General features: G+C 42.7%; 1 protein-coding gene across 1 annotated transcript in view; it reads right to left on the bottom strand.

The window, feature by feature from the left end:
* The window catches only part of Col4a3 (collagen type IV alpha 3 chain), a 127342-nt gene that overhangs the window by 30504 nt on the left and 69746 nt on the right, over positions 1-27092 (bottom strand). Inside the window, exons 12-32 of the mRNA XM_041649675.1 lie at positions 26760-26801; positions 26482-26559; positions 22350-22412; positions 21086-21145; positions 19989-20033; positions 19252-19305; positions 17370-17411; positions 15540-15624; positions 15228-15263; positions 13048-13212; positions 12514-12606; positions 11981-12076; positions 10698-10768; positions 9229-9411; positions 7899-8067; positions 5927-6019; positions 5023-5124; positions 2891-2988; positions 2325-2475; positions 1901-2014; positions 726-893 (exon numbers count right to left, since the gene is read on the bottom strand). Of these exons, the coding sequence (XP_041505609.1) occupies positions 726-893; positions 1901-2014; positions 2325-2475; positions 2891-2988; positions 5023-5124; positions 5927-6019; positions 7899-8067; positions 9229-9411; positions 10698-10768; positions 11981-12076; positions 12514-12606; positions 13048-13212; positions 15228-15263; positions 15540-15624; positions 17370-17411; positions 19252-19305; positions 19989-20033; positions 21086-21145; positions 22350-22412; positions 26482-26559; positions 26760-26801 (2008 nt within the window). The remainder of the gene's footprint in view (positions 1-725; positions 894-1900; positions 2015-2324; positions 2476-2890; positions 2989-5022; positions 5125-5926; positions 6020-7898; positions 8068-9228; positions 9412-10697; positions 10769-11980; positions 12077-12513; positions 12607-13047; positions 13213-15227; positions 15264-15539; positions 15625-17369; positions 17412-19251; positions 19306-19988; positions 20034-21085; positions 21146-22349; positions 22413-26481; positions 26560-26759; positions 26802-27092) is intronic.

The raw sequence follows: 27092 nt of genomic DNA, 5'->3' as shown, positions 1-27092 counted from the left end.
ATACAATGGGCAAGTTTCTAGAGCAACATGGAACCAAAATGGACTTGCGGAACAATAGAAAATCAACTAGAGCTGTTTCTAGTCATCATAAATTACAGCAAACTGATAATTATGTGTATAGGTGACTGGAGAGGCTAGAAGAGGATGGCAGATCCCCTGGAGCTGGAGTTACAGGTGGTCATGAGCCACCTGGTGTGGATCACTTGGGAAAACATCAAGTGGTCTTAACTGCTGAGCCATCTCTCCAGACCCTGAACTGATAATTTAAAGACTTTCCACACAAAAAGAGTCCAGCCCCAGATGACTTCGCTAGTGAACTCTGTCATGTGGTCAAGGAGGAGTAGTTCTTCATAAGCTTTTCCAGGAAACTGTGCAGGAGAACTCACTCCAGCCTGTTCTCTACAGGGCCAGCATTGGTCCAAACAGGATTGAGCCATCACGAGAACACTGACCAGTGTTCCTTGCAAATATAAATGCAAAAACCTCAATAAAATTCTAGTTGGTGTCTTATAATATACAAAATTACTCCACAGCAAACATAACCATATCCTGGGTAATTATAAAATGTAATGGTTCTATTCTACTCTCCTGCCTCTTGACCCTTCCCTCTTAAAATGATTTAGGAGAAAAAATAGACTAAGCGGAAAGAAGAAGCATACAGTGTGCAGAGTCACCTGGAGGGAAAAATGTGGAAGAAGACTTTGAAGAAATGGCACAAAGAATACCTGGTAGCCCTGGGAATCCTGGAGCTCCGGGATGTCCTTTCCGGCCAGGTGGTCCTATCTCACCTGGATGACCGGGCATTCCTGGTGGGCCAGGTTCTCCAGGCATTCCTGACCTGTCCAAGCCTGGGATGCCAGGGTCTCCCTTTGGCCCTGTATCACCTCTTCTACCTACAGATGAAGAGATGAATGAGTGATTTAAACAAATGCTTCCCCTAGCACCTCCCAAAGCATTTCATTGTTGATTGTTTAGCTATATGATGTTGGGCAAACAGCACACCGATCTGTGTGTTTGTTTATTGTCTCTCCTACAGTCTCTCAAATCCCCACTGCTCTAATGTTATCCATTTTCGGGGTCACGCAGTGATCGAGGAAGAGTGCTCATGTCTATTTCTGAGAGCTGCAGATGCATCCCAGGACTGCGCTCTATGCCGTTTACCAGCCCTTCACCGCAGGCCGACACAGCAGCTCCCAAGAAGTGAACCCCCATATGTTCTGCAAACAGCGGTGCCACTCTAATGACGAAGTGTTAGCCATGAATTTATCTGCAACAGGTAAGCAGGATGCTAGTCTGCAGACACTCAGCGCAGTTCTAAAGGCCTTTTCCTAGGAGCCAGCACCAGATCTGGTTGAAAGGGCCCAAGTGGGTAGAGTATGCTTCCCAGTCAATAGGTCATTCAACCTTATTCCCTTGGGTTTATTTTCACAGATATTGATTTCATGTTGCTTATGATGTAATCAACTACATATTTTAGTTTACAGCTAAACAGGTAGCTTTGTGTACGCTTTCTCTGCCTTCATCATCATAAAGCTGCTATTTCCTTAGGAAGTTCTAAAAGTAAACCACTGATTGAAAGTCTATGCATATGGATATATATTAGTGACTCATCTACCTGCCAGTCTATCTTTATCATTAAGCTCTTGGTGGGGGTTATATTTCCTTCCATAAAAGGAACAAGTCAACTCACTATGGTAAGTTTGAGTCTCTTCGTATAACCAGTACCCACTGCTAATTGGAATATCCATAAAAGCCAGGGTCATATTTCCAAAAAGAACATGTCTTGCTGAACAGCAGTCAGGACTTGTTGCTGGACAGTTTCCAAAGGACAGAGCCAGAGGCCACCTACCCAGCCAGCCATCTGCCTACCTAGTTCCTGAATGGGAGGCCTTCCTCGTACCTGGTTGCCCTTTCAATCCATTTAGGCCCGGAAGTCCTTGGACACCCTTGGGTCCTTGCGTGCACCTCCCTGGGGTTCCTTTTGCTCCAGGTGGTCCAGGCTGTCCTGGGTCTCCTGCAATAGAGATTCCAGGCATTTGATCAGGTGCCAGAGCCCAAGGTCCCAGGGCTACTGTCCTTTCATCCTCCTGTGACTTCACCTTCCCCAACCACACCTCTGTCTGAAACCATCAATATGCTTGGATAGAGGACACTCAGGAAAAAAGGAAGAAGTAAGGAGGGGAGGAACATAGAACAGCCAACCTGAATGGAAAAAGAACTAGGCTTTTTCACTGATTTATTCACAGAGATGGAAGTGCTTAGAGCCCCCTAGAGCACCTAGTGGAGCTCGCTGAGGAGAAAGGTCATCACACTTGACCTTGTACCTGGAGGCCCATCAGGTCCGTCCTTTCCTGGAGGTCCAGGGAGGCCTGGAGGCCCAGGGAGTCCGATTTCTCCACATTCCCCAGGATTGCCTCTTTCTCCTGGAAAGCCAGGCTTTCCAGGTTCCCCAGGCTTGGCTAGTGCTGGTTCTCCCTGCAGCAGAGACATTAGGTTAGTGTCCCCAGTGGAATGCTTCTCAGTTCTGCTTGCTAGGGGTGCTTTGAGTTTGTTTGCAAAGAGACCACAGTTCAGCAAATATTTCCCTTTCAATTTTAGACAATGACCTTGCCGCAAAATACTGCTTCAGGATATGCCGTCCATATCCGCTGAAGAAAATGTGAGTGTCCCTATATACTCTGAATGTTTATGAAGTCATTAATAAAAGAATAGATATGTGAGTTTCCACAGGGACTTAAAAACTAATATCTACAAATATCCTGGAAAATTAGTATCTTTGTTTGTAAATATACTGAGAATTTCTAAATCCAAGTGTCTTGTCTGATAAGGACATTTCAACTGCTGATTGTAATTGGCCTGCCCTGAACTCAGTGTGTCAGTTGCTTCAGACCTTGGCTCCTGGGTGGCCTGGTTCTCCAGGACGGCCTGGCTTTCCCGGTTCCCCAGGACAACCAGGTGATCCTTTTGTTCCTGGGAAACCTTGATCTCCTACAAAAAAACACAAAACACAAGCAGTAAACATTGGAGATTAGCCTCATCGAAAGTTTATGAGCTATATTTCCTTTATCAAATACATTGATGAGGCATCCAGGTAGAGAGATGCTTCTATAAATGTTTGGATGATGATAAAACCAACGGATAAATTAGCAGTTCAAAAATAAAAACCAAAACAAAAGACTGAGTTGAAAGTCAAATTGCCTTGCTATGAAAGTTGTTTCAATAAGAAAAAAGAAAAAGAAAATTCTTAAACCTCAACTACTCCAGTGCAGAGTTATGGAGTCAGGCCCAGTGGATACACCGCAGTACAGCTCTCTGGTCCTCTAGTGGATACACCGCAGTACAGCTCTCTGGTCCTCTAGGCCCAGTGGATGCATCCACAGTACAGCTCTCTGGTCCTCTAGGCCCAGTGGATACACCGCAGTACAGCTCTCTGGTCCTCTAGGCCCAGTGGATGCATCCGCAGTACAGCTCTCTGGTCCTCTAGTGGATGCATCCGCAGTACAGCTCTCTGGTCCTCTAGGCCCAGTGGATACACCGCAGTACAGCTCTCTGGTCCTCTAGGCCCAGTGGATGCACTACAGTACAGCTCTCTGGTCCTCTAGCTCTGGCTAGCTCTACTTTCCAAAGTTTCCTGCATTTGTCCAGAGAGTGGATCCAGAGTTGCAAAATTAGCAGGCAGGTTGTTAATGGAAGACCCAGGAATGACTAGGCAAAATATGGGCCAGGCTCCATTAGTTCATGAAGGAAGAAATTCATGAAATTAGAATCAAACCTGCTTCGGGGGTTGGATTTTCATTTGCTAAATGTTACCTTACATGGGTCGAATAGATGCGCAATCAACAATGATGTATTAACAAGAGGTGAAATATCAAAACGATTGTATTTTAGCAAACAATTTAGGCAGTTGTGAAACAAACACAAAGGTATCATAAAGCCTACAGTTCTACATAATAGCCCAGTGCCTGAGGGTTTTTTTTTTTTTATGAATGGATCCTAGCCTGGATTTTGTCTGATGTGCTTATCAGAGGCACTGCTCAAATTATTATTCAGTATAAGCAGCTGGAGTTGTTGGAATGTCTCTATTTTGATGAAAACAGTATCTTTCTTTTTCCTTGTTGAAGAGATTTATCATCTTAAAATTAGGTCTATGTATGTGGGCATGTCAGTATGAGTGCCAATGCCTACAGAGACCAGAGGCACCAGGGTCCCCCCTGGTTACAGGTACAGGCAAGTGTGAGATGTCTGATCCAGGTTCTGGGTATCAAACTCCAGGACTCTGTAAGAGCAGTGTCTGCTTATACCTGCTCAGCCATCTCTCCAGCCCTGGCAACTTTCCTTAAAGCAGAATACTTACTCTAATTGTTTTCATGCTCACAGGGAAGCCTGGGGTTTTATTTGATGCTATGGAATGAATTCAGAGCCTTATCCACGCTAAACACACACTCTACTGCTATACCATATAGCCCCAGGCCAATGTGAGATTAGTATTTAATCTCTTATTTAAAACTGTGTGGAATTCAAGAAATACATAAACCCAAGAAGGGCAGAGTTAAATAAAAAATTCTTATGACTAGAAAGAATTGCTATTACCTATTTAGAGAATTACCTTCCAAGGCTTTTGGTTTTTTGCTAGTTTTCTGTGCTTTTTTAGAAAGCATGATTGGCGGGCCTGTGTGACGATGGCTCAGCATATAGAGTTTTCCACTGACCTGAGTTCGATCCCTGGGATCCGCATGGTGGAAAGAGAGAATGGAGTCCGGCAATTGTCCTCTAACTTTCACATGTACTCCCTATCCCCATGGCACACCAAATAAATATGTTAAAGTGCAGAAAGAAAAAATATGATTAATATAGTGCCTGGCCCAATGCGAATTCTGTCTTTTCACCTGATACTGTCCTAAGACTTCTGAAGAGTCTTGGGCAGCATCGTTTGTGCCACAGATGATGTGTTTCCTATTTTATTCATGGTTATAGCTTCAAAGCATCCACAGCGGACCTTATATTCCACAGTTTTTAATTTACCTTTAGGTCCTGGAGGCCCAGGAAGTCCAATTCCTGGGAGCCCTGGTTCACCATCAGGTCCAGGAAGACCAGGCTCACATATTCCCATAGGTCCAGGCAAACCTTAAAAACACATACATGCACACATCAGTGAATTTTTTTCATTTGTTCTCCTAAAGAAATGTCTGTGTTCTCTGTGTCCTCCCAGCGCTTCCTGGAAATTGTGAAATACGTTTTAAGGTAACATCAGCCTTTCTTTCCTATCCAGTGGGCTAGAGGTCAGGAACTGCTATGAATTTTAAAAATGTAACTTCCCAGGGCAGTGGAGGCACATGCCTTTAATCCCAGCCTTGGGAGGCAGAAGAAGGTGGATCCCTGTGAGTTCAAGGCCAGCCTGGTCTAGAAAGTGGGTTCCAGGACAGCCAGGGCTGTTACACAGAGAAACCATATCTTGAAAAACCAATAAACAAACAAACAAATGATATAATTTAATAATTTAAGAAGATCCTAAATATCTTGAGTGATATGTCTTCCTCTATAAATCAAAATTAAATTTCAAATACTTTTGTAGGTAAATCAAGTTTCAAATAAAGGTGCTGCGGGAAACACACTGATTCGTGGGATAGGCGCTGCTTGCTCTCCCAGCAGAAGCCATGGGGATCACTCTGCTCTATAACCTCTGTAAGCAACTGTATCCGTTATCTTTTGGAACTGTTGCTTCAGAAGCACCAGGGAGCCTGTGGATAACCTCAAAGGACATTAGAAAGCCCCCTGCCTGCTTGCTTTTCAGAATGGTTCCCACCTGTAGTCTCTTTCAGATCCAATGAATGTATTTTCTTTTCCTTAAAATGGGAGTGGTATTTTCCCAGGAAAGTGGGAGCGCCATCTGATGTCACGGACTGTGTTTGGAAAGAGGGGTACTCACCAGGTAGACCTCGGCGACCGGCCTGCCCAGGGGGCCCTGGAGGTCCTGGGGGACCTGGAACTGGTGTTGATATGCCCGGTTCTCCTTTAAGACCTTAAGAAAAAGACATGATTGTAATATTGGGTTGTGTATTAAAGTATGTTTTTGCAACCGTGGGAACTATTAAGAAGGAATTTAAATACATTCCAAGGAAAATAAAACCAAGCCCTGTTTCTGTGGGTTTCAAAAGTAGTTCAGGGGTGACCAGTCTGCAGAAACTTTTCTAGTTGATCTGCAAATATTCATTGAGCCTAGCTTTACTTAATAACCCTGCAGGGGGAGCTGGAGAGATAGTTCAGCTGTTAAAATCAGGACTGCTCATCCAGGGGTGCCTGGGTTCAATCCCCAGCATCCTCATGGCAGGTCACACTGTCTGTTACTTCAAGATCTGACACCCTCACAGTTAAAACACCAATGCAAATAAAAATAAATAAATTATTAACAAAAAGAAATAAAATAGCCCAGCAGGCTGGCCTATGAAATGAAAGCTTACTTGCTCCAGGAATTGATAGTAGGAGTGAAGTTGGAGAATAGTGGCAGGGTACCAGTTTATTGAATGGCTGATGTTCACGGAAAGCTAGTGAGGTCTACTGAACAAAACAACAAGTTTGACTCGGCTTGTGGGGCCCGGATTTGGAGCTTGGCACTGCTGTTTGCAAGCTCGGTGGGCGTGGACCTATTTCTTAACCTCTTTGAGAAGTTCCTTCTATGTCACTGTGGAAATAATGATCACCTTGCAGGTAAATATTTAAGGGAATTCTCTGAAAATAGTAGCCAGTGTTAAACCATGTTTGTGATTAGTCTTATCACCATCATACATTAATAATAATAAAAAATGGCTTAATTCAAAACTATAAAAACATGATGGGAGAATTTGATACATTCATATTTAGAAAGAACAGAAGAGAGTTGGATGAAGGATTAAGCAAGAGTCAATAGACTATATAAAGGTCCAGGCAGTAAGTAATTTGGGCTTTGTAGTTCTGATCTATTACAGCTACATTGTAATAGATCATTGGTCATTGTTCAGTAGCTGCCAAGAACACAGAAGTGTGGCTAAATCCCAATAATCTCGTATGACCATTGTAATTTGGATTCTATAAATTTTAATTTGTACTAGAATGTTATTAAAATCTTCTTCAATTGCTAAAAAAAACAATAGGAACCCTTCTTAACTTTGGACCACACGAAATTCACTGATGGGCTAGGTTTGGGCTTCCATGTAGTTTGCTAAATCCCTGGATGAGAACAACAGTCTCCAAGTTTAAAAAAAATAAATGTCATTAAATAAGCTTTACACACATGTGGATAAAAATATACATTCACTTGATGACATATCAACTCTATGGAGTGGTACCCGAATCTTGATAAAGATGATTTGGACAGAAAGGGTTTCCAATCAATCACTGTTTAAGTGTTCACTGAAGTGATAAATACCACACAGGCATGACTTGTTGAAAACTCTCCACAGTAGGGACCTATCCAATACCTGTGGGACGCCAAAGTCACATGGGCTTTAAAATTATTATCGATGATTTTCACATATCTTAGCTGTTTTGATGTTTGGTTTATAACCTGGAGTCACAGATACAAGGGAAGACACTTCTTCAGATCAATTTATTCTAATTTAATTTACTTAGTTAGTTATTTATATTTTGCTTTTTGCCCCTCCTGTCTTGTAGCTGAATTCTACCCAACCCTTGGAAAGTGTATTGATATCAGTCATAGTAAGCAATGACTACAGGAAGTTTCAGATGAACTTCCTGTTACAGAGGAAATGGATTTTCTCTGTCACATCTTTCCCAATCTCCGAGGAGACAGACTTGCCAGGAACAGATTTATGTATATGTTCATTAGTTCTGAAAGAGCCTTGTAGGCTGTGAGAACCATCCCCCACTTCGCAGGAAAGCAAGACTGGAAAAAACTAACCAACCGGCTTCTCCAGGTGGTCCCGGGGCTCCAGGAACTCCTTGTGTTCCCTTTGGACCTGTTTCTCCTCGAGGTCCATAGCCCGGTGGTCCAGCTGGTCCTGGGGGTCCCGGAGGGCCAGGTGATCCAGGAGCCCCTGGAGGTCCCTGGTCCCCTTTCCTTCCACTCAGGGCCTGTGACAACGGGAACATGTTCGGCAGTGTCTCAATTCAGTATTTCCTTACCGCAGGGTAGTTCAAGCGCAAACAGGGGACCACGGAGGCTGTCTGGGAATCCCTGGTCCTGCAGATGCACCAGGAAAAACTGCCTACAGTATCTACATTCCGGCGAGTTGGATTCACCTTGTTAAGAAGATCTGTAAATAACTTATGAGTGTGTGTGTGTGTGTGTGTGTGTGTGTGTGTGTGTGTGTGTGTGTGAGTGTATCTTCAAACTTGCTTACCAAGTTTCCCCCACTGTCCCACTTAAGATCCTCTGTATTGAATAAATCTGATTAAAGCTTTGGAAAAGTGGAAAAGCTGGCATTTTGTAGATTCACTTGGGCAAACTTCTCATAGGTACATTGTGGGACACCCGTGGTGTGTCACCCCATGACCTTTCCAGTTGAATGTGTGACAAATTCTATCCTTGGGAAAGAATAACCTTTGCACGAACTGAAATGTTTTAGACATTCTATCTCTTCATTTGACTAATATATCCCTGAATATTGTATCTTGTATGCACTTATGTAGAAGAATAAGAACAATCCCAAAAATGTTTGCTAAAAATTTCCTTTACTAGTAACTTTCTCTTTTTTCCTTTTCTCTTCTTCCTTTCCAGTCCGGCTCCTCTCCTTATTTTTGGAGACTGGATCTCACATGGCCCATGTTGGCCTAGAACTTTCTACGTAACTAAGAATGACCTTGAACTTCTGCTATGACTTCCTCCAGCATGGATTACAGATGTGGGCACTCCTGTCCCATTTATTCCACGTTGAGGATTAAATCCAGCACTTCCTCTGTGTGTGGAAGGGTTCTGCCAACTGAGCCATATCTTATCCCCATTTTTTGGAGTTTTTCTACAAATACATTCCACCCACATATTGAGATACAGGGTGTGAACCAGTGTTGTTATCAGCATAGAGTTTTAGCTGGGCTAAGCCATTGAAAGGAGCTCATTTTGTCCAAATACTGTGAATATCTGCTTGGGTTATTACTGCTATTTTGAAGATGTCTTACTTTGTGACTAGAGTGTAGAACTACGTAATTTTGGTGATCACATTATCTCCTGGATTCTGAGTGTTTTACTATAGAGTGGAAGGTGTAAAAAAAAATAAAAAAATTCTAAATACGAACCGGTTCTCCTCTAGGTCCTGGCGATCCCTTTGCTCCTGGACTTCCAGGGATTCCATCGAAGCCCTTTCTCCCTGGCAGGCCTCTGAGTCCAGGTTCACCTGGGTCACCCATTTGCCCCCAGGGTAGAGGTGTTTCACCTTTGCTTCCTTTCAGTCCTGGGTGCCCTTGGTCCCCTGGGAATCCCTATGGTGACACAAAAGGGAGTCGGCCTTCTGTTCTGGAAGAACTGTTCTTGGTCAGTTGTAAAAACATTCTCAAGAAGAACTTTTCAATTTTAATAAACATGAATTTCCCCCTAAAACACATTTAATATTTTTATGTTGACAGACATATGTAGTTGTATGTTTATAAAACTCCTAATATACACATACTATTAAATACATATGTTAGAAGTTGATTAGTTATTGTACACGAAGACCCGTGACGCTGCTCTCTGAAGGGTAGACAGCCCAGTGCCTGTATCAGAGACCGCCCATGTGCCTGCCTTGGTCTCTGAGTGTCTCTTCTGCTTTAGAGGAAAATACTAGAACATGGATATCTTTCAGCATACATTCCTTTCGGTGGAGGCGGGGAGGAGTGGTTTTAAAGACAGAGTCTCAAACTGTGGACAAGCTGACATGGAAGTCCCAGCAACCCCGTCTCAGTATCCAGTGTTAGGACTACAGGTATACGTCACCAAATTTAGCTGTCAATGTGAGCTTTTTCTGTGCCACAAATACCGTGCCAAACATTTTATTTACTTTGTTTTGCTTTTTAACTTCCCAAAATGAAAAAGAAGCCACTTAGACATTATAAGTCATTGGGATTAAAGCAATAATTCCTTCACTGACATAGTGGTAGAAATTCTATCTGCCATAGCACCATCAGAATTCAGACTATGTTCGAGTTGATAAATTCTAACATGCATCTCTTAGTTATCAAATATAACTTTCTGGCTCATTATATAATAAATAGAATTAATAACAGGGTTATATATAACAGTAAAATGACAGATGATCCGTAATTGTAACAACTATACTGAGATATGAAGGCATATAAAGATATATTGAGGTATAAGCTACATACCATAAAATTGATTCTTAACAAGTATATATATATTTAAATATGTAGATATGTATATATGATTATGTATCAGTAAAATTTAATGATTTTAACCATAATCAGCATTAAATCATCTTCATTGCACCCACAGAAACCCTCGAATCCATCTATCGTCAATCCCGGTTTCCACACTCAGCCCCAGGCAGTGATCTAATTTCTATATCTGCCACCACCAAAAATGACGTGTGCATGAATAAATTCACCAATTCACTCATTTACTCAACAAGCTCCTGTGACCGCACCTTCCGTTTCCTGAGTTCAAAACCTACACTTTGCCATTCCCTGCGGACCCATGTGGGATGCAGTCATATTTGTAGAGAACTCAGCTTTCCGAGCTGAAACTAAAGTTTATAACTATGAGATCTTACTGCAAATCCTGGGAGACCTTGGCTTCCGGGGGACCCCGGGTTTCCTTTCATGCCAGGTGCACCTCGTCCTCCTGCAAAGCAATTGATTACGATCTTTTGAGCAGAGCAGTGCCGTGTATGGAGAAGACAAAACATTTCCTGCTGAAGACCAAAGAAGAATTCCTATCCCGTCCATGTAGGCAAAGTGGTCAACTGGAACACTTAGATCCCAGCTTCCCAGCCCTCTCAACCTTGCAATTTTAAGGGTATATATATTATATATTTACTTTTCTTACAGTAAAAATAATATATGCTCATTGAAAGAAAATTATACAGAAGAAAATAAAAACTGTGAATCTACCATGACAAAGTTAGCATTTGCTCAATTTTAGAATATATTGTAAATCTTCACATCCATAAATTCATGAGACTCATGTATATACTACTTTAGAATCATACAAGATACCTGTCAATTTGTCAATAAGTATAGATGTCGAGATTAACGTCAAAACATTTTGACTATTATCTGGCTAGGCTATTTTTTTTCTTTTTAGCTAACTGCTTTTTTTCACCATGTAAGCTATGTTTTCAGCCTTTAGCCACTGTCATGAATGCTAAGCAGGTATGCTCAGATATACAGCCCTCCAAATGTGCGAATCTCCTGTCTGTCCCACACATGAAAAGATAGCATAGCCAATGATGTTTTCCCCTTAAAAAATTGATCCATCAATTTTTTGAGATAGAAATTAACCTAATGCTAAATAAAATAATTCAAGCTTTTAAATAAAAATCTTTGTTATGAAAAAGGACTTAGAATGCTGGAGTATAATCGGCTGGAGCCGAGTACCTGGCAGGCTGCTCAAGTGTGCCCGCCCTTCAGGCTTTCTCAGCACCACCACCCCTACAGCTGTGGGCATGGCTGCTAATTTTTACTGCCCTCACGCCTTACTGGACAAGCAAATACTGGGGATGTCATCGACTCTCTCAAAAGCGGGACTGACGGAGAAGGACTCTGTGTTTGCAAAGGGGGTCCCTTGCTTCCTCTGTGGGTCCCCAGCAGGACTCCCTTTACAATTCCCGGGGGGGGGGGCGGGAGAAGGCTTCATTAGCACTCAGTTACCCAAATGGAACTGGAAAAAAAGATGTCAGAGATTTTGACTGACTTCGTGGTAACACAGTGACTTCAGAACTCTTCCTTTAAGTTCATTATGCCACTCAGGCAACCTAACACCCTTTCCAAGGTCCCAGTCTGTTTACTTTTCTGTCCCCACAAAGCTGCAAATTTTCACACAAAGTGTCCATACCTGGGATACCTTTGACACCATCTAGTCCTGGAAATCCAGGGAGACCAGGGGGCCCTGGGATGCAATGGACCTCTGTGCACGGAAGGCCTGGTTCTCCTGCAACGGGACAGCGCATGCATAGGATTACAAGTCGCACAGAGTGGCCGGAAAGGACAGGTATTCCCCTCCCACCGTATTTACTGAAACATTTTTTAATGTTGTGAAACTAATCCCAGTATTAATTTACATTTCTGTGTATGTTCTCTTGTGAGTTATGAGTCTTTGAGAGAGGAAAGTTGAAGAATCTACACATAAAGAATCTACTGTTTCGATTTCTCCCTGTGCACTTAGGACGGACTCACTTCAGGCTTAGCATGCTAACTGAATTACTGACTTACAGATAAATGGATGCTTCTAGGTAACTGGCTGGAAAAGAGGTAATTCTCTGACTACTTGAGAGATCACTGCTGCTTGGAGAGGGTAAAAAATTGATGAAGCCGTGATGGAAGTGGATTTTTTTTTTTTTAACAGCATACCACTAGGTTTGAACAAACCTTTCGGCCCGCCAATTCCTGGGTCTCCTGGAGGTCCTATATTGCCTGGTACTCCACGATCACCAGGTGGTCCCGGTTGAAAAACAATGTTACCTAAGAAAAGACACCGTCAGAGATCAGTTTTTTGTCTGTGTGTATCAGTGGTTAGAGTGCTGGTCTGACACGTGATGCTTGAGGCCCTGGGTTCAATGATCAACACTGACACAACACAAAACAATAGTAACACTACCACTAAACACACACACACACACACACACACACACACACACACACGAGTTAATCTTATTTGCTTTTTGGATATACATATCATTTTACATGCATTTCTTCCATCCTTCTGGTGCAAGCTGCACCTTTAGAAGTTTCTCTACAAGAGAAGATGTGTGCTTACAAAGATGTATTGTTGTTTTATTTACATTTTCTAGGTTGTACACAGGTACGTGACCATGTCTGAGTTCAGATGGCTTTGATGTGGTTGTCCTCAGGAAGTTCTGTGGCACCTGTCATAGGGCAATGGACTCCATTTTATATCTTTACCTGGAAGTCCTGGAGGTCCTGGTGGGCCTGGTGGACCTGGTGAACCCGGGCAGCCCAGGGGTCCGGGAGGGCCCACAGTGCCTTTTCCAGGGGGTCCTCTCTCCCCTTTACTTCCTTTCAAGCCTGGCCATCCAGGAGGTCCTCTGAGGCCAGGCCTTGACAGACCTTGGAAGAAAGAGCCATTTGTAGTGTTTTAATTTTTCTTCTGATGAATATGTTTATTTTTCAGTTGAAAACAGGAAGATAGATTCTTATTTACAAGAGTTGTGAAGTTGATAGCTAATTAAAGCTTGTAAAACAAAAAGAGACTATCCTTCCTTCCTTGGCGGACTTAATAGATGGCATCGTATTAAGACAAAGTGTGAAACAGCCCATTCCAACAAGCTGACTCATGTGATTTGGTACAGGGAGCTGGAGCAGAGTCTGGAGTGAGCTGTAAGTTTTATGTTCTATGACTTGTGAGGAGTTCTTGCACATGTGTTACTTTGTAAATGTTTTTTTAATTAGAAACTAGAGGATGCTTAATTTTGGCGCTCTCAGATGAGAAAGAACAAGTTGCAATTGAAATGTATTTTCACTGTGGGTAAAGGTGGGCATATCTGCATAGAGATGTTAGGTTAGATGGTGTAGACCCAAACCTAAGTCAGCAATGTTGCGATGAGGGGCCATCTTGAACTTCTGCCTCACAATTTAAGTGTTAGGAGGAGTGATATTGCCACCAAAGAGCTAAGAAACCAGCCGGGTTGTTAATTGAGCCCAAAGCCAAATCCTTCTGATGGTAATCCTGCTTCAGAATCTTGTACCTTTCTGTTCACTGCCTTCTTAGAGGAGACAGTACTTTTCTTAGGGTTTTGGGGTGGAGAAGGAAGTTTCATTAAATTCTCATTGAGAAGCTGCTCATCCTAACTTTAGGAGATACCCACCCCTAACATGTATATATATACTCTAGTTTCAGGAGAGAGCCACTACTAACCTGCATCATAAGTCTATATAAGTCCTAGCTTCAGGAGCTACCCACTGTTAACATGTATACATACATCTGTATACATTCTAGTTCAGGAGCTACCCACTGTTAACATGTATACATACGTCTGTATACATTCTAGTTCAGGAGCTACCCACTGTTAACATGTGTACATATGTCTGTATACATTCTAGTTCAGGAGCTACCCACTGTTAACATGTGTACATATGTCTGTATACATTCTAGTTCAGGAGCTACCCACTGTTAACATGTGTACATATGTCTGTATACATTCTAGTTCAGGAGCTACCCACTGTTAACATGTGTACATACATATGTATACATTCTAGTTCAGGAGCTACCCACTGCTATCATTCATACATAAGTCTGTATACATTCTAAATTCAGGGGAGACCCACCACTAACACTAACGTGTGTGTGTGTGTGTGTGTGTGTGTATGTATATATATATATATATTATACATGTGTGTGTGTAGTAGGTATGTGCAGGCATACACAATATTTGTCAATTTCTGTATCTGTTAAATTTGCTTCTTCTAAAAAGAACATAATGCAATCACCATTGATGGGTTCTTGTGAACCCATCTCTAATGCTATTCTTTATCTCCAGAGACAGAAATGTAAAACTTTAGAGAAAAAAATGTCATGAATGGTAGTGCACGCCTTTAATTGCAGCACTCAGGAGGCAGAGGCAGGTGGATTGCTGAGTACGAGGCCAGCCTGGTCTATATAAAGAGTTTCAGACAACCAGGGCTACACAAGATAACTGGTTTTGAAACACCAAACCAAATAAAATAAACAAAAAACCAACACCAACAAAAAAAAAAGAAATTTTACAGAAAAAGTTTAATTATAATGTAGGCATCCCTGCAGGCCTTTGTATTTAACAAAAGTGGTTATTTTCAACTAACCTACTTGCTGTGACATCAGTGCTTTCCATCTTTGTGCCACATCTGAAAACTGGGGCTCCTGATCCTACCCCAAAGTTACGTGCTTGCATTAAAAACCCTCCAGTGTCACTTTAACGCCTGCGGTTTTGTCAGCGTGGGCCACAAGGATAGCTATTAAGAAGCTAGAAACCCATTGAGATCAGCAATGGCAAATCGTCTTTTACAAATCATATGAAATCACAAAACAGTGGCTTTCCCCTCTTTAATAGCATTTTTATGTGTACTCAAAAGAAACACAAACATACCAGGGCTTCCAGGAACTCCAGGGGGACCACTAGGACCTGGGAATACATTACATCAATTAATTGCTTGCCCAGTTAGAGACACTCTCTGTTCAGTTTTAAAAATCTTCTACAACAGTGTCACCGTAGTAACCATTCAACTCCTAGGGTATACCACTTACAAAATTTCCATGAAAAATATGAAAAAATATCTCCACTAACATAAAGTGGGAATTCCCCTTCCTCCCTCACCTGGAAACTATCATAGCTCTATAAATAAATTCTGCTCAGTGCTTTGAAAGAAAGATAGAACAATGGTGATAAATACATCCTCACCCTGTGGGCCACGAGCACCTTTGGGCCCAGGTGGGCCTGGCATTCCCTTGTCTCCCTTTTCCAGGTACGCATCATAATATTCTATCTTAAAAGAGAAGGTAGAGAATAAACAGAAACGTTACTGCTCACCAACCCCCCTTTCTTCAATCTCTTCATTTGGGCCTAAAAGAGAATTTCCTTGTTTTCCTGAGTTCAGAGGTTTTGATATTAGCAGAAATACGGTGGCCATATACAAGTGGATAGATATTAAGACAAAGATAACCTTTCTGATGTCATCACTTATACCATAGGCTTTCAGCTAGAGCTACATTTAGTTTAATTACACTTTTAAAATTTTGTTTTCTTTCTGTGATGGGAATCAAACGCAGGGCATTGTGTTTGACAGTGCTGGGCCACAGGGCTACATCCTTAGCCCTAGAAACACGTCTCATTGATGTGTCTCAACCACCACATTATATATTTGTTCAGTGACAAAATAAAGCAACAAGAACTTTCATGGAAGCTTCGTCTATTAAATCACAGAAGTTACCAGCAGCAATGACATAATAGGGCTCATCATAAATTCCACAGTTATGTGTACAGATGTCGGGTATTGGGCTCAGCTGAAGTTTATGATTTCACAAAGCAAAGTAGCCCATCACACTTTCCTAGCATAAACGATATTTGTCAGTAACTTGCATCTGAAATAAAAAGATACTGATTCTTGGGACCCATTTTCATTCAGTGAGTTAAGCTCTGTAGCTTGGGGGTCTGAGAACTGTATTTTAAAAAATGACTTATATTGTGTTTGTGAGAGCTATCCTGCATATATGCAGGTGTCCCACTCATGTGCCTGGTACCCCGAAGAGGTCAATGGATGCCCTGAACTGGAGTTACAGATGGTTATGAACCATCACGTTTGTGCAGAGTGCTAAGCCTGGGTCCTTTTGCAAAGTTAACTGTTTTTTCTTAACTGCTACCCATCTCTTCAGCACCTCAGTTTAATTTTGTGTGGGGGGCGGCATGTGCATGTAGGTGCAGATTTCCAAAATGACTAGAGGCTTAGGTTCCCTGAAGCTGGGATTACAGGTAATATGTGCTGCCCAGGGTGGGTGCTAGGAACCGAACTCGGGTCCCCTGAAAGAGCAGTAGGCACTCTTAACCTTTCTCCAGCCTTGAGAGTTACATTTCTAACTAATCTAGCCCACGACTCTTTGCCATCCTGGGTCATTTGTACAGCCTGTACAGTCGGACCCTTGCCAAGCACACTGGCTAGGACACTGACTGCTTTGGGTGAATGAGCAGATGCCAGAACTGAGAGCCAGCGGTCTCTCTCATTCGTCTCATGTGCCCTGCAATGTCATCAAATCAAGTCTGTGCCAGGCAGGGTGGTGCTCCCAGGGCAGTGGAGCTTGGGTTGTAGGGACAGATTCTTGCTGACCTGCCTTAAACTCAAGGCAGAGCTTCAGCTACCATGCAAATAGAAGGACCAGGCTCTCTTGTTCCTAGGTACCCTAGCTGTCTTCAGCAGCAACCTTCTTATTCCACTTTGAGAGCAGAGGATCACCTTGGACAAACTGTGATGAGGCCAAGTTTTTGGTTTTTTTGTGTGTGTGTCAGAGTCCAAGATGGGCTTTATTAGTGCATTCTAGGAATCAAACATAATCAAACCGAAATATTTATCCATTGCCAAATGGGTAAATAATGACGACAACTCGTCTTTGCCTTGGCTTGATGAAAATGAATATGCTCTTACATTCATCATAACAGTTAATGAGAAATGCTGATTCAAAACTTGCTCAGTACTTGGAAGAATTTAACTACGATATTGTTCTCTCTAGTTGCACTTACTGGACCAGGGAATCCTGGAGGGCCAATGTCTCCTTTCCATCCCTGCAATGAAAGACATTACAGGTGAATATGCAAACCCAAAGGAGCATAGTTAAAAAAACAAAATACAAGGCTAAACAATAAGTTAATGGTCACGGCCATGTCATTTAGGTATAATGTGCAAACCAGATTACAGGGGTGTTGCCTTGAAGTCATCTTCCTGGCCAGCCCTTGTCTAGGTGGAGTTTTCTGCAAGGCTGGGAAGAAGGCAGTGCTAGCCTGTCTATCATCCACCTTCCTCCTTTACCACATGGTCCCTAGCCTTACACATCCACATCCTCACACAGACTGTAGCTGTAGGATAGCCAGGCCAGGGATGTAGTTACTGCCCAATGTACCCAGCCTCCTTCATTTAGAGAGGGCAATCCAAAATTCTTCCAAAACTGGCTATTAAAAAGCAGAGTTTGAATCAGAATGTATATCATTGCATATGTGAATTGTCTGTGAACATTGGCAGCATATCAGAGGCAAGTGATATGGAATATACTACAAGGTGATTGTGACTTTTCAGAGACACATGACCCAGCTGAGGTTCCAGAGTCCAGACTACATGACTTCAGATGACCGGATGGATTCCTGCTATTGGGAGCCTTTGCTGAAACCCTGCTCATAGGGAGCTGATACGTATCTAGAGTCCTGAGCCAGCTGGTGTCAACTTCAACTACACAGAACAATGTTTTATCTCTTCCTTGAGAACCTTCTTGGAATGTTTATTGTCCTTTCATCCTAGCAAATACACTCAACATCTGAGCTTTTTTTTTTCTGGCTTTTATTATAATGTTACTCTCCAGCATTTAAAAGAATGTGATTTTTTAAAAAAAAATAGACTACAAAGGTCTTTCTTTTCAAGCTACTATCAATTATCAACAAAATAAGTTTATATTATTCTATGGGGAAATCTCCCTGTTTAATACAAGAGTGAGCAAGCTTGCTTTACCGAGGCACAGACAGCACTATGATAACCAGCACTGTCAGAGAGAGAGAGAGAGCCGGGGAAAGACTAGAGAGGAGGAGTCTTTTTCCACAGGACTGACAGAATTGTCTGCTCAGCATCCATAGTTCAGACCGCACACATTAATCAAACCAGCACTGAAGACCGAGAACATTTCACGATTCCTGGGCAAAGGTCAAGCCCCAGCTTTTAATCTCAATACTTTGTTAACAGGAACACGATTTTTAAAATAAGCAATACCTATGGGCCTACAAGATGGCTCAGTGGATAAAGGGGCTTGCCACCAAGCCTGGATATCCAAGTTTGATTCCCGAACCCATATGGTAGGAGAGAGAAGCAACTCCCAACGAGCTGTCCTCTGACCTCGACGTGTGTGCTCTGGTTCATGTGCCCCTCCCCCAACAAATAAATAAAAGTGAAACAGAAAACAACACAGCAGCAAAAATCTGAAGGAAGTTGAAACTTAGAAAGACAGACCGGAAGGGACCTGTGAACCACAGTGGGTGAGAGCTTGGGTTCCACGCCCGGGGAAAGTAACCACAGTCGCATGGTGGTGAGGAAGGGAGGAGAGTCGACAAGTGCCTGCCATGTGATAGGCTTCTATGGAAGACAACTTTCTCATCTGTGGATTGGGACTCGCCCCCATTTCCCAGGAGTGACTTGGGGATCAAGTAGGAATATCTGAGAAGCATTAGGCTGGGAACAGGAAATTCTCAGTAATATTGATGGCTTTTGCTATATGATTGTAGGAAACCTTCAAAGACAGACTCAAAAATATTCACTTCAGTTCAACATTGGCTTATTTTGGTAAAGCCTGTGATTGCAATTCCTTATTCTTGGGAGGGTAGGCAATACCCAACCAGTTGGAAAAGGCTGAAGAGAGGATGTTACCTTAATGCCAGCTTCACCCCTTAACCCAGGAAAGCCCCTGTTGCCCTTGGCTCCCTATAGGAAAAATAAAAGGGCAGAAGATGAGAAGACATGAGTCAGTTGCATCTCTATGAAGCAAGCACAGCAGGAACTTTTTAATTTTTAAATATTTAAAATGAATTTTCAAAAGCAATATGTAATAATCGTATATACTTTTGGTATACAATGCGATGTTTTGAGATCTCACCAGTTCTGATCTATATAATCACATTTTATCTACCAGATTGTGTACTTTGTGTATTGATCAGGTCAGGGAACTAATCACATCCACCCCCTCAATTGTCTGTCATTTTATTATGGTGTTAAAGATCTTCCTAACTAATTTCAAGTAGACAACACACCCGTGTTGATTCTAGTTACCTTACCGTGAGACTAAGACTAACATTTGCCTGGGAGCAAAGGTAACTTCTGCATCCATTGACTAACCACTTCCTGTCCCTCCAACTCACCACACCTCCCAGTCCCTGGGTCTACTTTGCTACTCTGAGAGATCAGCTGCTGTGGATACTGTATCCGAGAAGATTGAGCGGTATTGGTCTTGTGCTGTCTGGCCTATCATTAGGTGTGTTCAGCTGGCCTTTTCCCAGTGGGTCTAAAGAGCCAAGTGTAGTCTGTAAAAGCTGAGATCACCTCATGACTCTCAAATAACCTTCACCTAGTATCACGCTGCTTCCAGGATATCAGTAGGCTTGCTTTACCTCAGTGCCAGGGAAGCCAGGTGCACCATCTTTTCCAGGTTTCCCCTAAAACAAAACCACTTAAGTTTTACTAATGTTAAACAGGTTGACTTTAGTAAACAGAAAACATTTATGATACAATTTCCTTTTGACATAAGGCAAGAAAGGTGCAGGGAGGTTCCTCACTGTCTGATCTTGTAAGGTAAGACTCCCGATCTTACAGGAGATGGGCATCTCTTCCCAGAGAAGGCGGATGCCAGTTAGGATCATTGATTAGAGTCAAAAGGAGGGAGAGAAGACAGCAAAGCTTTGCGTGGAGTTCATGTCCCATCCTGACGCTGGAAGTAGACCCAGGGAAGCACCAAGCGGAGAGGTAAATAAGGAATTTAGAGAGAAGGAAGTAGTTATAACTTAGTGATTTGAAATGCAATTTCTTAAATCCTAGATAAATATTTAAATATTGTAGTGTCTGAGTAGACATGTCTTTCAGATGAAACGTTATGGTCTGGACCCTTTCTGAGAGAATTAAAATCAGGCAAGCTGTATCACTTTTCCTTGAACATCCCCACTCCACTTGCCCTGCCTCAACCCATGCTTTTTAGGGTTTTTACATGCTATATCTGTTTAAATCTTCCAAAATGGAGCTGAGTCGAGAAGTGACCCCATTTGTTTCTGGGTTCCCAGCATCCCTCTTCCAGACACACTTTGGGAGTTGTTCTTTCTCTAAGCTGACTGCTTCTGTTGCTGTCATCCACATGAGTCCCCTGACTAGTGTGTGTGTGTCCAGTTTCTTCTTAGATGTCATTAGCCTGACATTGCATGGGCTGTACCTCATTCCTTTCCCCTTTCACAGAAGATCATCATTTCTTGGACCAAATAGCCTGGTACCCAGAGAAGAAGTGAGGTAGAGAGAGGGTCCCGTCCCAGCTTTCTGAAGTCCCTGGAACTTGTTTTAGGCTTGAAATTTTCAGATATTTGGAAAAATAAATCCTTTCACCAAAACTTAAAAAAAAATAATAAAAAAAAAACATTTCTAGTTGGAGCATCTCACTCTGTGACCCAAAGATTCCCAAGTTCTGCCTTCCTTGGCTACACATGATACTGAATTGCCACCTTACCCTTGGACCAGGCTCTCCAGGAACACCCTTTTCTGATCCATAGGAGTCTCCAGGTGGCCCCTGTGTGACCAGAGTTATGGAATGCTTTAGAAATGCACTTTCTGATTTTGTACCTTCATGATTAATAATTCATCCATTCTATTGGGCATATTTAAAATTAGGTAATCTAAAAGTCTTATGATAAGATTGAGTTTTATCTTAAAAACTGTGGTTGGAAAGCTGAAGTTGTACCTATTCACACTTGATGGCTTCTGGCAGGGTGGGGGTCGGGGAAGACTCAGGTTTTTTTTGAGGGGTTAGTGTCACTGGGAGTTTGATCATGCTCCAGTGAGCACATGGGTAACTCAGATTGGACTGGTGTGGGACAATTCTGTATTTTGTCAATTATGTTTTAAATAAACACTGATTGGTCAGTAGCCAGGCAGGAAGTAGAGGAAGGACAATGAGAACAGGAGTATTCTGGGAAAAAGAAAGCTCTTTTTGCAGTCCTGTCCAGACATCGAAGAAGCAGGATGTGACCTGCCCCTCTGAAAAAGGTATCGAGCCATGTGGCTAACATAGATCAGAATAATGGGTTAATATAAGTTATAAGAGCTAATAAGAAGCCTGAGCTAATGGGCCAATCAGTTTTATAACTTATGGAGACCTCTGTGTGATTTTCTTTGGGACTTGCCGGCTATGGGAACTGGGCAGGACAGAAACCCTAACAAGCTGGCCTTCATATTACATTGGACTTGGTAAATTTTTCCTTCTTTTGTTTTGGGGAAGAGCATATGGGTTGGGAGTAGACCTGGGAGGACTGGGAAGTGAATATGATTGAGATGCCTCAGGTGAAATTCCTAATTAATCAATAAAAATATTATATAAAAAGAATTAGTTTTAAATAGATATTCAAAATCAGGTGCTATAGTCAAGTCAGACCTAAAGTAGCACAGAGATTTCACCCAGAAAAGTTTTCAAAAATAATTTTAGAATATTCCTGGGCTCTGTGTTTTAGTCAACATCAATATTTAAAGGCTGATCATTCATCAATATATGGATAAAGATTGTAATAATTGTACTCGGGTTACCGATAAAGAATAAGGCCCATGGTAGGGGGCGTGTTCAGAGGAGTTGCGGGAGTGGGAGAGGAGTCATGGGTGGACATAAATTATGATACATTGCATATCTGTACAAAATTGTCAAAGAATAAAAATATTCTTAACCATATGTATTAAGGCTCTGTTTTATGTGTCATAGGAATAAAATGACTTAAATCACCTACCAAGGGTCCGGGACGCCCAGGTTCACCCATCTCTCCCGTATCTCCTTTCTCCCCCTTGAAGTCCTGTTACAAATACAGTTCAAGGTCATTATCACAAACCAACCAAATACGATTAAACCAGTTGCATGAAATACCCTCTGTACAGTGAAACTAGGTGTGAAAACCAGTACTGGGCCTCATGACAACAGCACATGGTTCTTCTTATTTCTCACCTTTCACTTTAAATATGAACTCACGTTAATACAACCTTTCAAAGAAAAGGAACCCCTTGTGTATCTCCAGTAGAGATGTAACAGTAACTGTGTTAGTTACTATTACATCTGCCAGCCAATAACGGTGTAAGATCAGAGTTCTTCTACATCTCTGTTTCTAATCATTCACTACAGTTAACCGAAACAGATAACACAGAAAAACCAAACATCACATGGTAATTGGTAGAGCTCAGACTTCTAAACTCTTTTAAGATCAAAATATAGATATGATTATTGATGGTTTTCAAAACATTCTCTCGTCTTTGGTGAAGATGTGCTATGTCTTTATTAAAATGTGCTTTTGTACTGGGGAGATAGATCAGGAGAGCACGTGAGCCCTGGTTCTAATCCTTGGCCCTAGCACAGGCACCCCAGGAATCGGACCAGTATTATCTCAGCATGTCATCCACCCTTAAACAATTTATAATTGGGCACTAACCTTAAATCCACTCATCTGTATAATGAAGCTCAGGACTAGTAAAAATAATCTACTGATAGTTTGTTGCCTGCCCTCCAAGTGCAGGTGTTACTGTTGACTTGCTTTTTCATGCACTTTTCCTAGGAGATGATGCTAAAAGAACGTCATTGAGTGTTCAAAGCACCCTTTAAACGGTAGCTTAATTTATCTATGCTTCTTTGGGAATTTTGAAGAAATTTGATCTTTTGGAAGAGGAAGTGTTGTGAGAGGTGGGAACTCTGCCCCGTGTGCCTACAAGCAGTAAAAGGTGGTCAGAGAGTGCAGAAAATTAATTATCTTTTGGATCAAATTACATTATACCAGCTTTCTGTAAGTGCATTCATTTCTAACACATTCAAATCACTTTTATTGGTACACTACTTTTCTCCTTCCCGCCCCAACACATTTTTTACTAATTATTTGGGAATTTACTAAAATGCACCCCAATACACTCCCTTTCCCACTCCTCCCAGGTCAGTCCTCCAACTCTTGCACCCCATCATTCTCACCCCAAAACTACCAAGTCCAATTTGTGTTGCCCATATACTCATCAGAGTACGGTCAAACTCCCAGTAGCCAGTCCCTTAAAGTCCCAAGCCTGTTCGCAACCCTCTGCCAGAAGCCAACAACTGTGAAGAGCTACACTTCAGCATCTTTATCACAACTTTTAAGCTTCCTGTATGGTATGGACTGTTTCTGTTTTGGGTAAGGGTGGAGGTTGTCACAGAGGCCTTCAATGTCTCTCATTCTCAGTGATAAATCTTCAGTCATCAATACCACTGCAAAAGGAGCTTCCTTGAACATAGCAGCCTACAGAAGCATGGATCATGAACTTCCACACAGTTTCCAGGGGCAGTTCAGATCATAGACACCCACCTTGGTCCTTGGTGGCAGCATATATCATAGATATCAACATGGCCTCCCATAGCACAACATGGATCATGGACACCAGCTTAGCCTATGGCCCTAGCTTTGATCATGGGTATTCAGTGCAGAATGGTCCATACATGGAAGTCTTCTGAGGAGACTTAGAGCAGAAAATGAACCATTTTTCATCTCAGCTATCTTGCTGTTCAGAGTCAGTGTGTGTGTGGGGGGGGGGGGGGGAGTGTCAAGTCAGCCCCGTGAGTCATGCAGATCTGAATGGCCTGTGTCATGGTGACATCCAGGCCAGAAGTGCAGCTGAGGACTATGTATGAGTTTGTGAATCTAGGATCAGTGTTGATGTCTGAGGTTCCTGTTACCATTGAAGGCCATATGGATGCCTGGGATCTGTGGCCAAATTAATGTCCGAGGGCCACGCTGTTGAGGATGCTTGCGATCAGCTACCCAGGACAATGGACATCTAGGCCTGGTTGCTGCCAAAAACCATGTCTAGGTCTGTGTGTGCTTCCACCAAAGGTTACTCAGAAGCTCAGGGTCATGGCCACAACATGTGGCTTTGATGGTATCCAGGAGGTGTGACACCACCAGAGCCATCCTGATCTGGGTGGCCTGTGCTTCCACCAGGAGCCACAATGTATTTGGGCCCAAGCTGCTGCTGAGGGCCATGTCTGGATCCCTGGTCCTGATGCAGCTGGGGTCTTTGTTGATGTCTGTGGCCCGTGTGGCCTCATGGGGCCGTGGAAACCATGCATGGTGGAATCAGAGGGACATGCAGAGCTGACCCTGCCCTTTGCTGGCCCTGGGATAGCGGGCTCTGTCCTTTGCTGGCCCTGGGATAGCGGGCTCTGTCCTTCGCTGGCCCTGGGATAGCGGGCTCTGTCCTTTGCTGGATGCTTCAGCAAGAGAGTTACTCCCCCCATGGGCCCATCCCTTGCCACAGGTTGGGGATAGCTGACCCTGATGGCCTGGGCGTAAGGGAGATGGCTCCACCCCTCACCTGAGGTGGGTGGCCCCAGGGGCCTGGACCAACCAGTTCAACTACCACCCAGGCTCACAACCAGGCTTGGGGTTGGCCCACTCTAACATCTACCTCATCTTGGATCTTTTGGAGCTCATGAAAGACCTTGTGGAACCATAATGACAGGATCTCCATGATTCAGGGCAGCTGAGGGCTATCCAAGAGGAGTTCTGTGAGGGTCCAGTGATGATGGTGTGCAAGAAATCAGAGTCCTTGAACCAGACCAGAACTCACTGCAATGAACAAGTAAAGCTGATTGGTAAAGAGGGTCTATTGTGTGACACACCATGGTTTCCAGTGCCACCAGGAAGAATGAAGAGGTGTTGGAGAGGTGAGAAAGAGGGATGAGTGAAGAAGTTTTGTTGTTGTTGTTTTATTTTTTTCTCTTTGTGTTTGTTTGCTTTTTTTTTTTAATTTTCATTTGCAAGGGGGAGGGCAGGATAGAGAGGAACTAAGAGGTGGGGTGCATAATGTGAAATTCCCAAATATTCAATAAAGAAATTATGTTTAAAAAATGAAAATAAAAAGCACAGAGGGGAAAAAGATTGGCAGTGATTGTGGTTGCCCAAGTCAGTGAGCATTGAAGCCACTGAGTTGAACATAATGTGTGAATATTATAAGCTGTATATTACACTACAAAAATTGTTAAGATTTGTTATAATTAAAACCCATGAGGTTTTAATTAAATACCCCTTTAAAACGGGTATTTTATATTTAAATCTATGTATACAATATTCTGTCTGTGTGTATGCCTGCAGGCCAGAAGAGGGCACCAGATCCCATTACAGATGGTTGTGAGCCACCATGTGGTTGCTGGGAATTGAACTCAAGCCCTTTGGAAGAGCAGGCAATGCTCTTAACCTCTGAGCCATCTCTCCATCTCCTCAACTAAACTATTTTTTAAAAACAATTAAATGTAACTTTCAGGATTTAGTTTCTTGGTTAATTCCATACCATCTGAGTTCTTTATTTACCCTCCCAGACTTCCCAAGCCCAGGCTAGTGCCTGGATTGGTGCATGGTACTATGAATTCATTTCCTAACCACTCAATTCAGCTCCAAAGCCTGGCCTTCTTCATCCCACTATAGGAGCAAAAACAATCAGTGTCCAAATGACAAGGAGCAGTGCTTGGGGAAGACTGAATGTGTCCTTGGGGTTACAATGGCCATGCCAAGGGTCCTGTTAGACTATAGTATGCCTCTACCTTGTCAATAGGTCATTGCCATCCTATTGTATCAAAGCCACACATACTGTGTTAGGGGTGATAAGAGGGAACAGGGAAGAGTGTGAACAGAATTGGGCCATTGCCTTGGAATCACATGGCTCTCCCTCTCCATTTAACTTTTCCATCCCTCACCATGAAAGATATTGGGAGAAATTAAACTGAGATATTCAGGCTGGCCAGGAGTGGGAAACTGGGACAAACAAGGATGATAATGGAGCTTGGAGAAGAGATGAGGGATCATCAAGATGTCTTTCCGGAAACAAAGAACAACCATAGTTACAAAGCTACAGCCTTACCAATGTGTTGTTTGGGTGGATGAGTGTAACAATGACTGTTCCTTGCAGCCCAGGAGGTCCTGTCAATCCTTTCACGCCCTAAAGACAGTTACAGCAGAGAATGAGAGCCACCCAACATCATCAACACAGCAGATTTACCCTCTCAAAGGCCTGTTTCCTCTCCCACCTCATATACAACAAAACTCATTTCAACATGGCCCGCAAATTAACTAGAGGGAAATGCACTGGGGAGCGTGTGTCTTCTGACCCATTAACCCACGAGGTGGCATGCCAATTACCCTTTCTCCTTTTTGTCCTATGGCATTATCGCCCATATGACCCTGTAAGAAAACATGAAATGCCATTGTTAGGTCTCAGGAAGTCCATATGTCTAGAAATGAGTTCAAGCTGAACTATATATAGAAGGATTTCTGGAAGTTAGATAAAAGCCAGCATTCCTCAGGAACTTATAAAACGTCTCCCCAAAAAGTCATTTCTCTTGGATCTTGCAGAAGGGGACATATAATTCCACTGACAAGACCCTGTGGTTGAACATGAGAGCCCAAGCCCCAGGCTCCTCAGACCTTACTCACGAGTATTTGTTAGATGTTTCAAAGGCCCCACTCCTCCGT

This window comes from Microtus oregoni, unplaced genomic scaffold (genome assembly GCF_018167655.1).
Source record: "Microtus oregoni isolate MIOR12 unplaced genomic scaffold, Mior012 000004F_ref0000308, whole genome shotgun sequence".
Classification (NCBI taxonomy): domain Eukaryota; kingdom Metazoa; phylum Chordata; class Mammalia; order Rodentia; family Cricetidae; genus Microtus; species Microtus oregoni.
The sequence above is the reverse complement of the archived record's forward strand: the minus strand, read 5'-3'. Positions and strand labels throughout refer to the sequence as shown.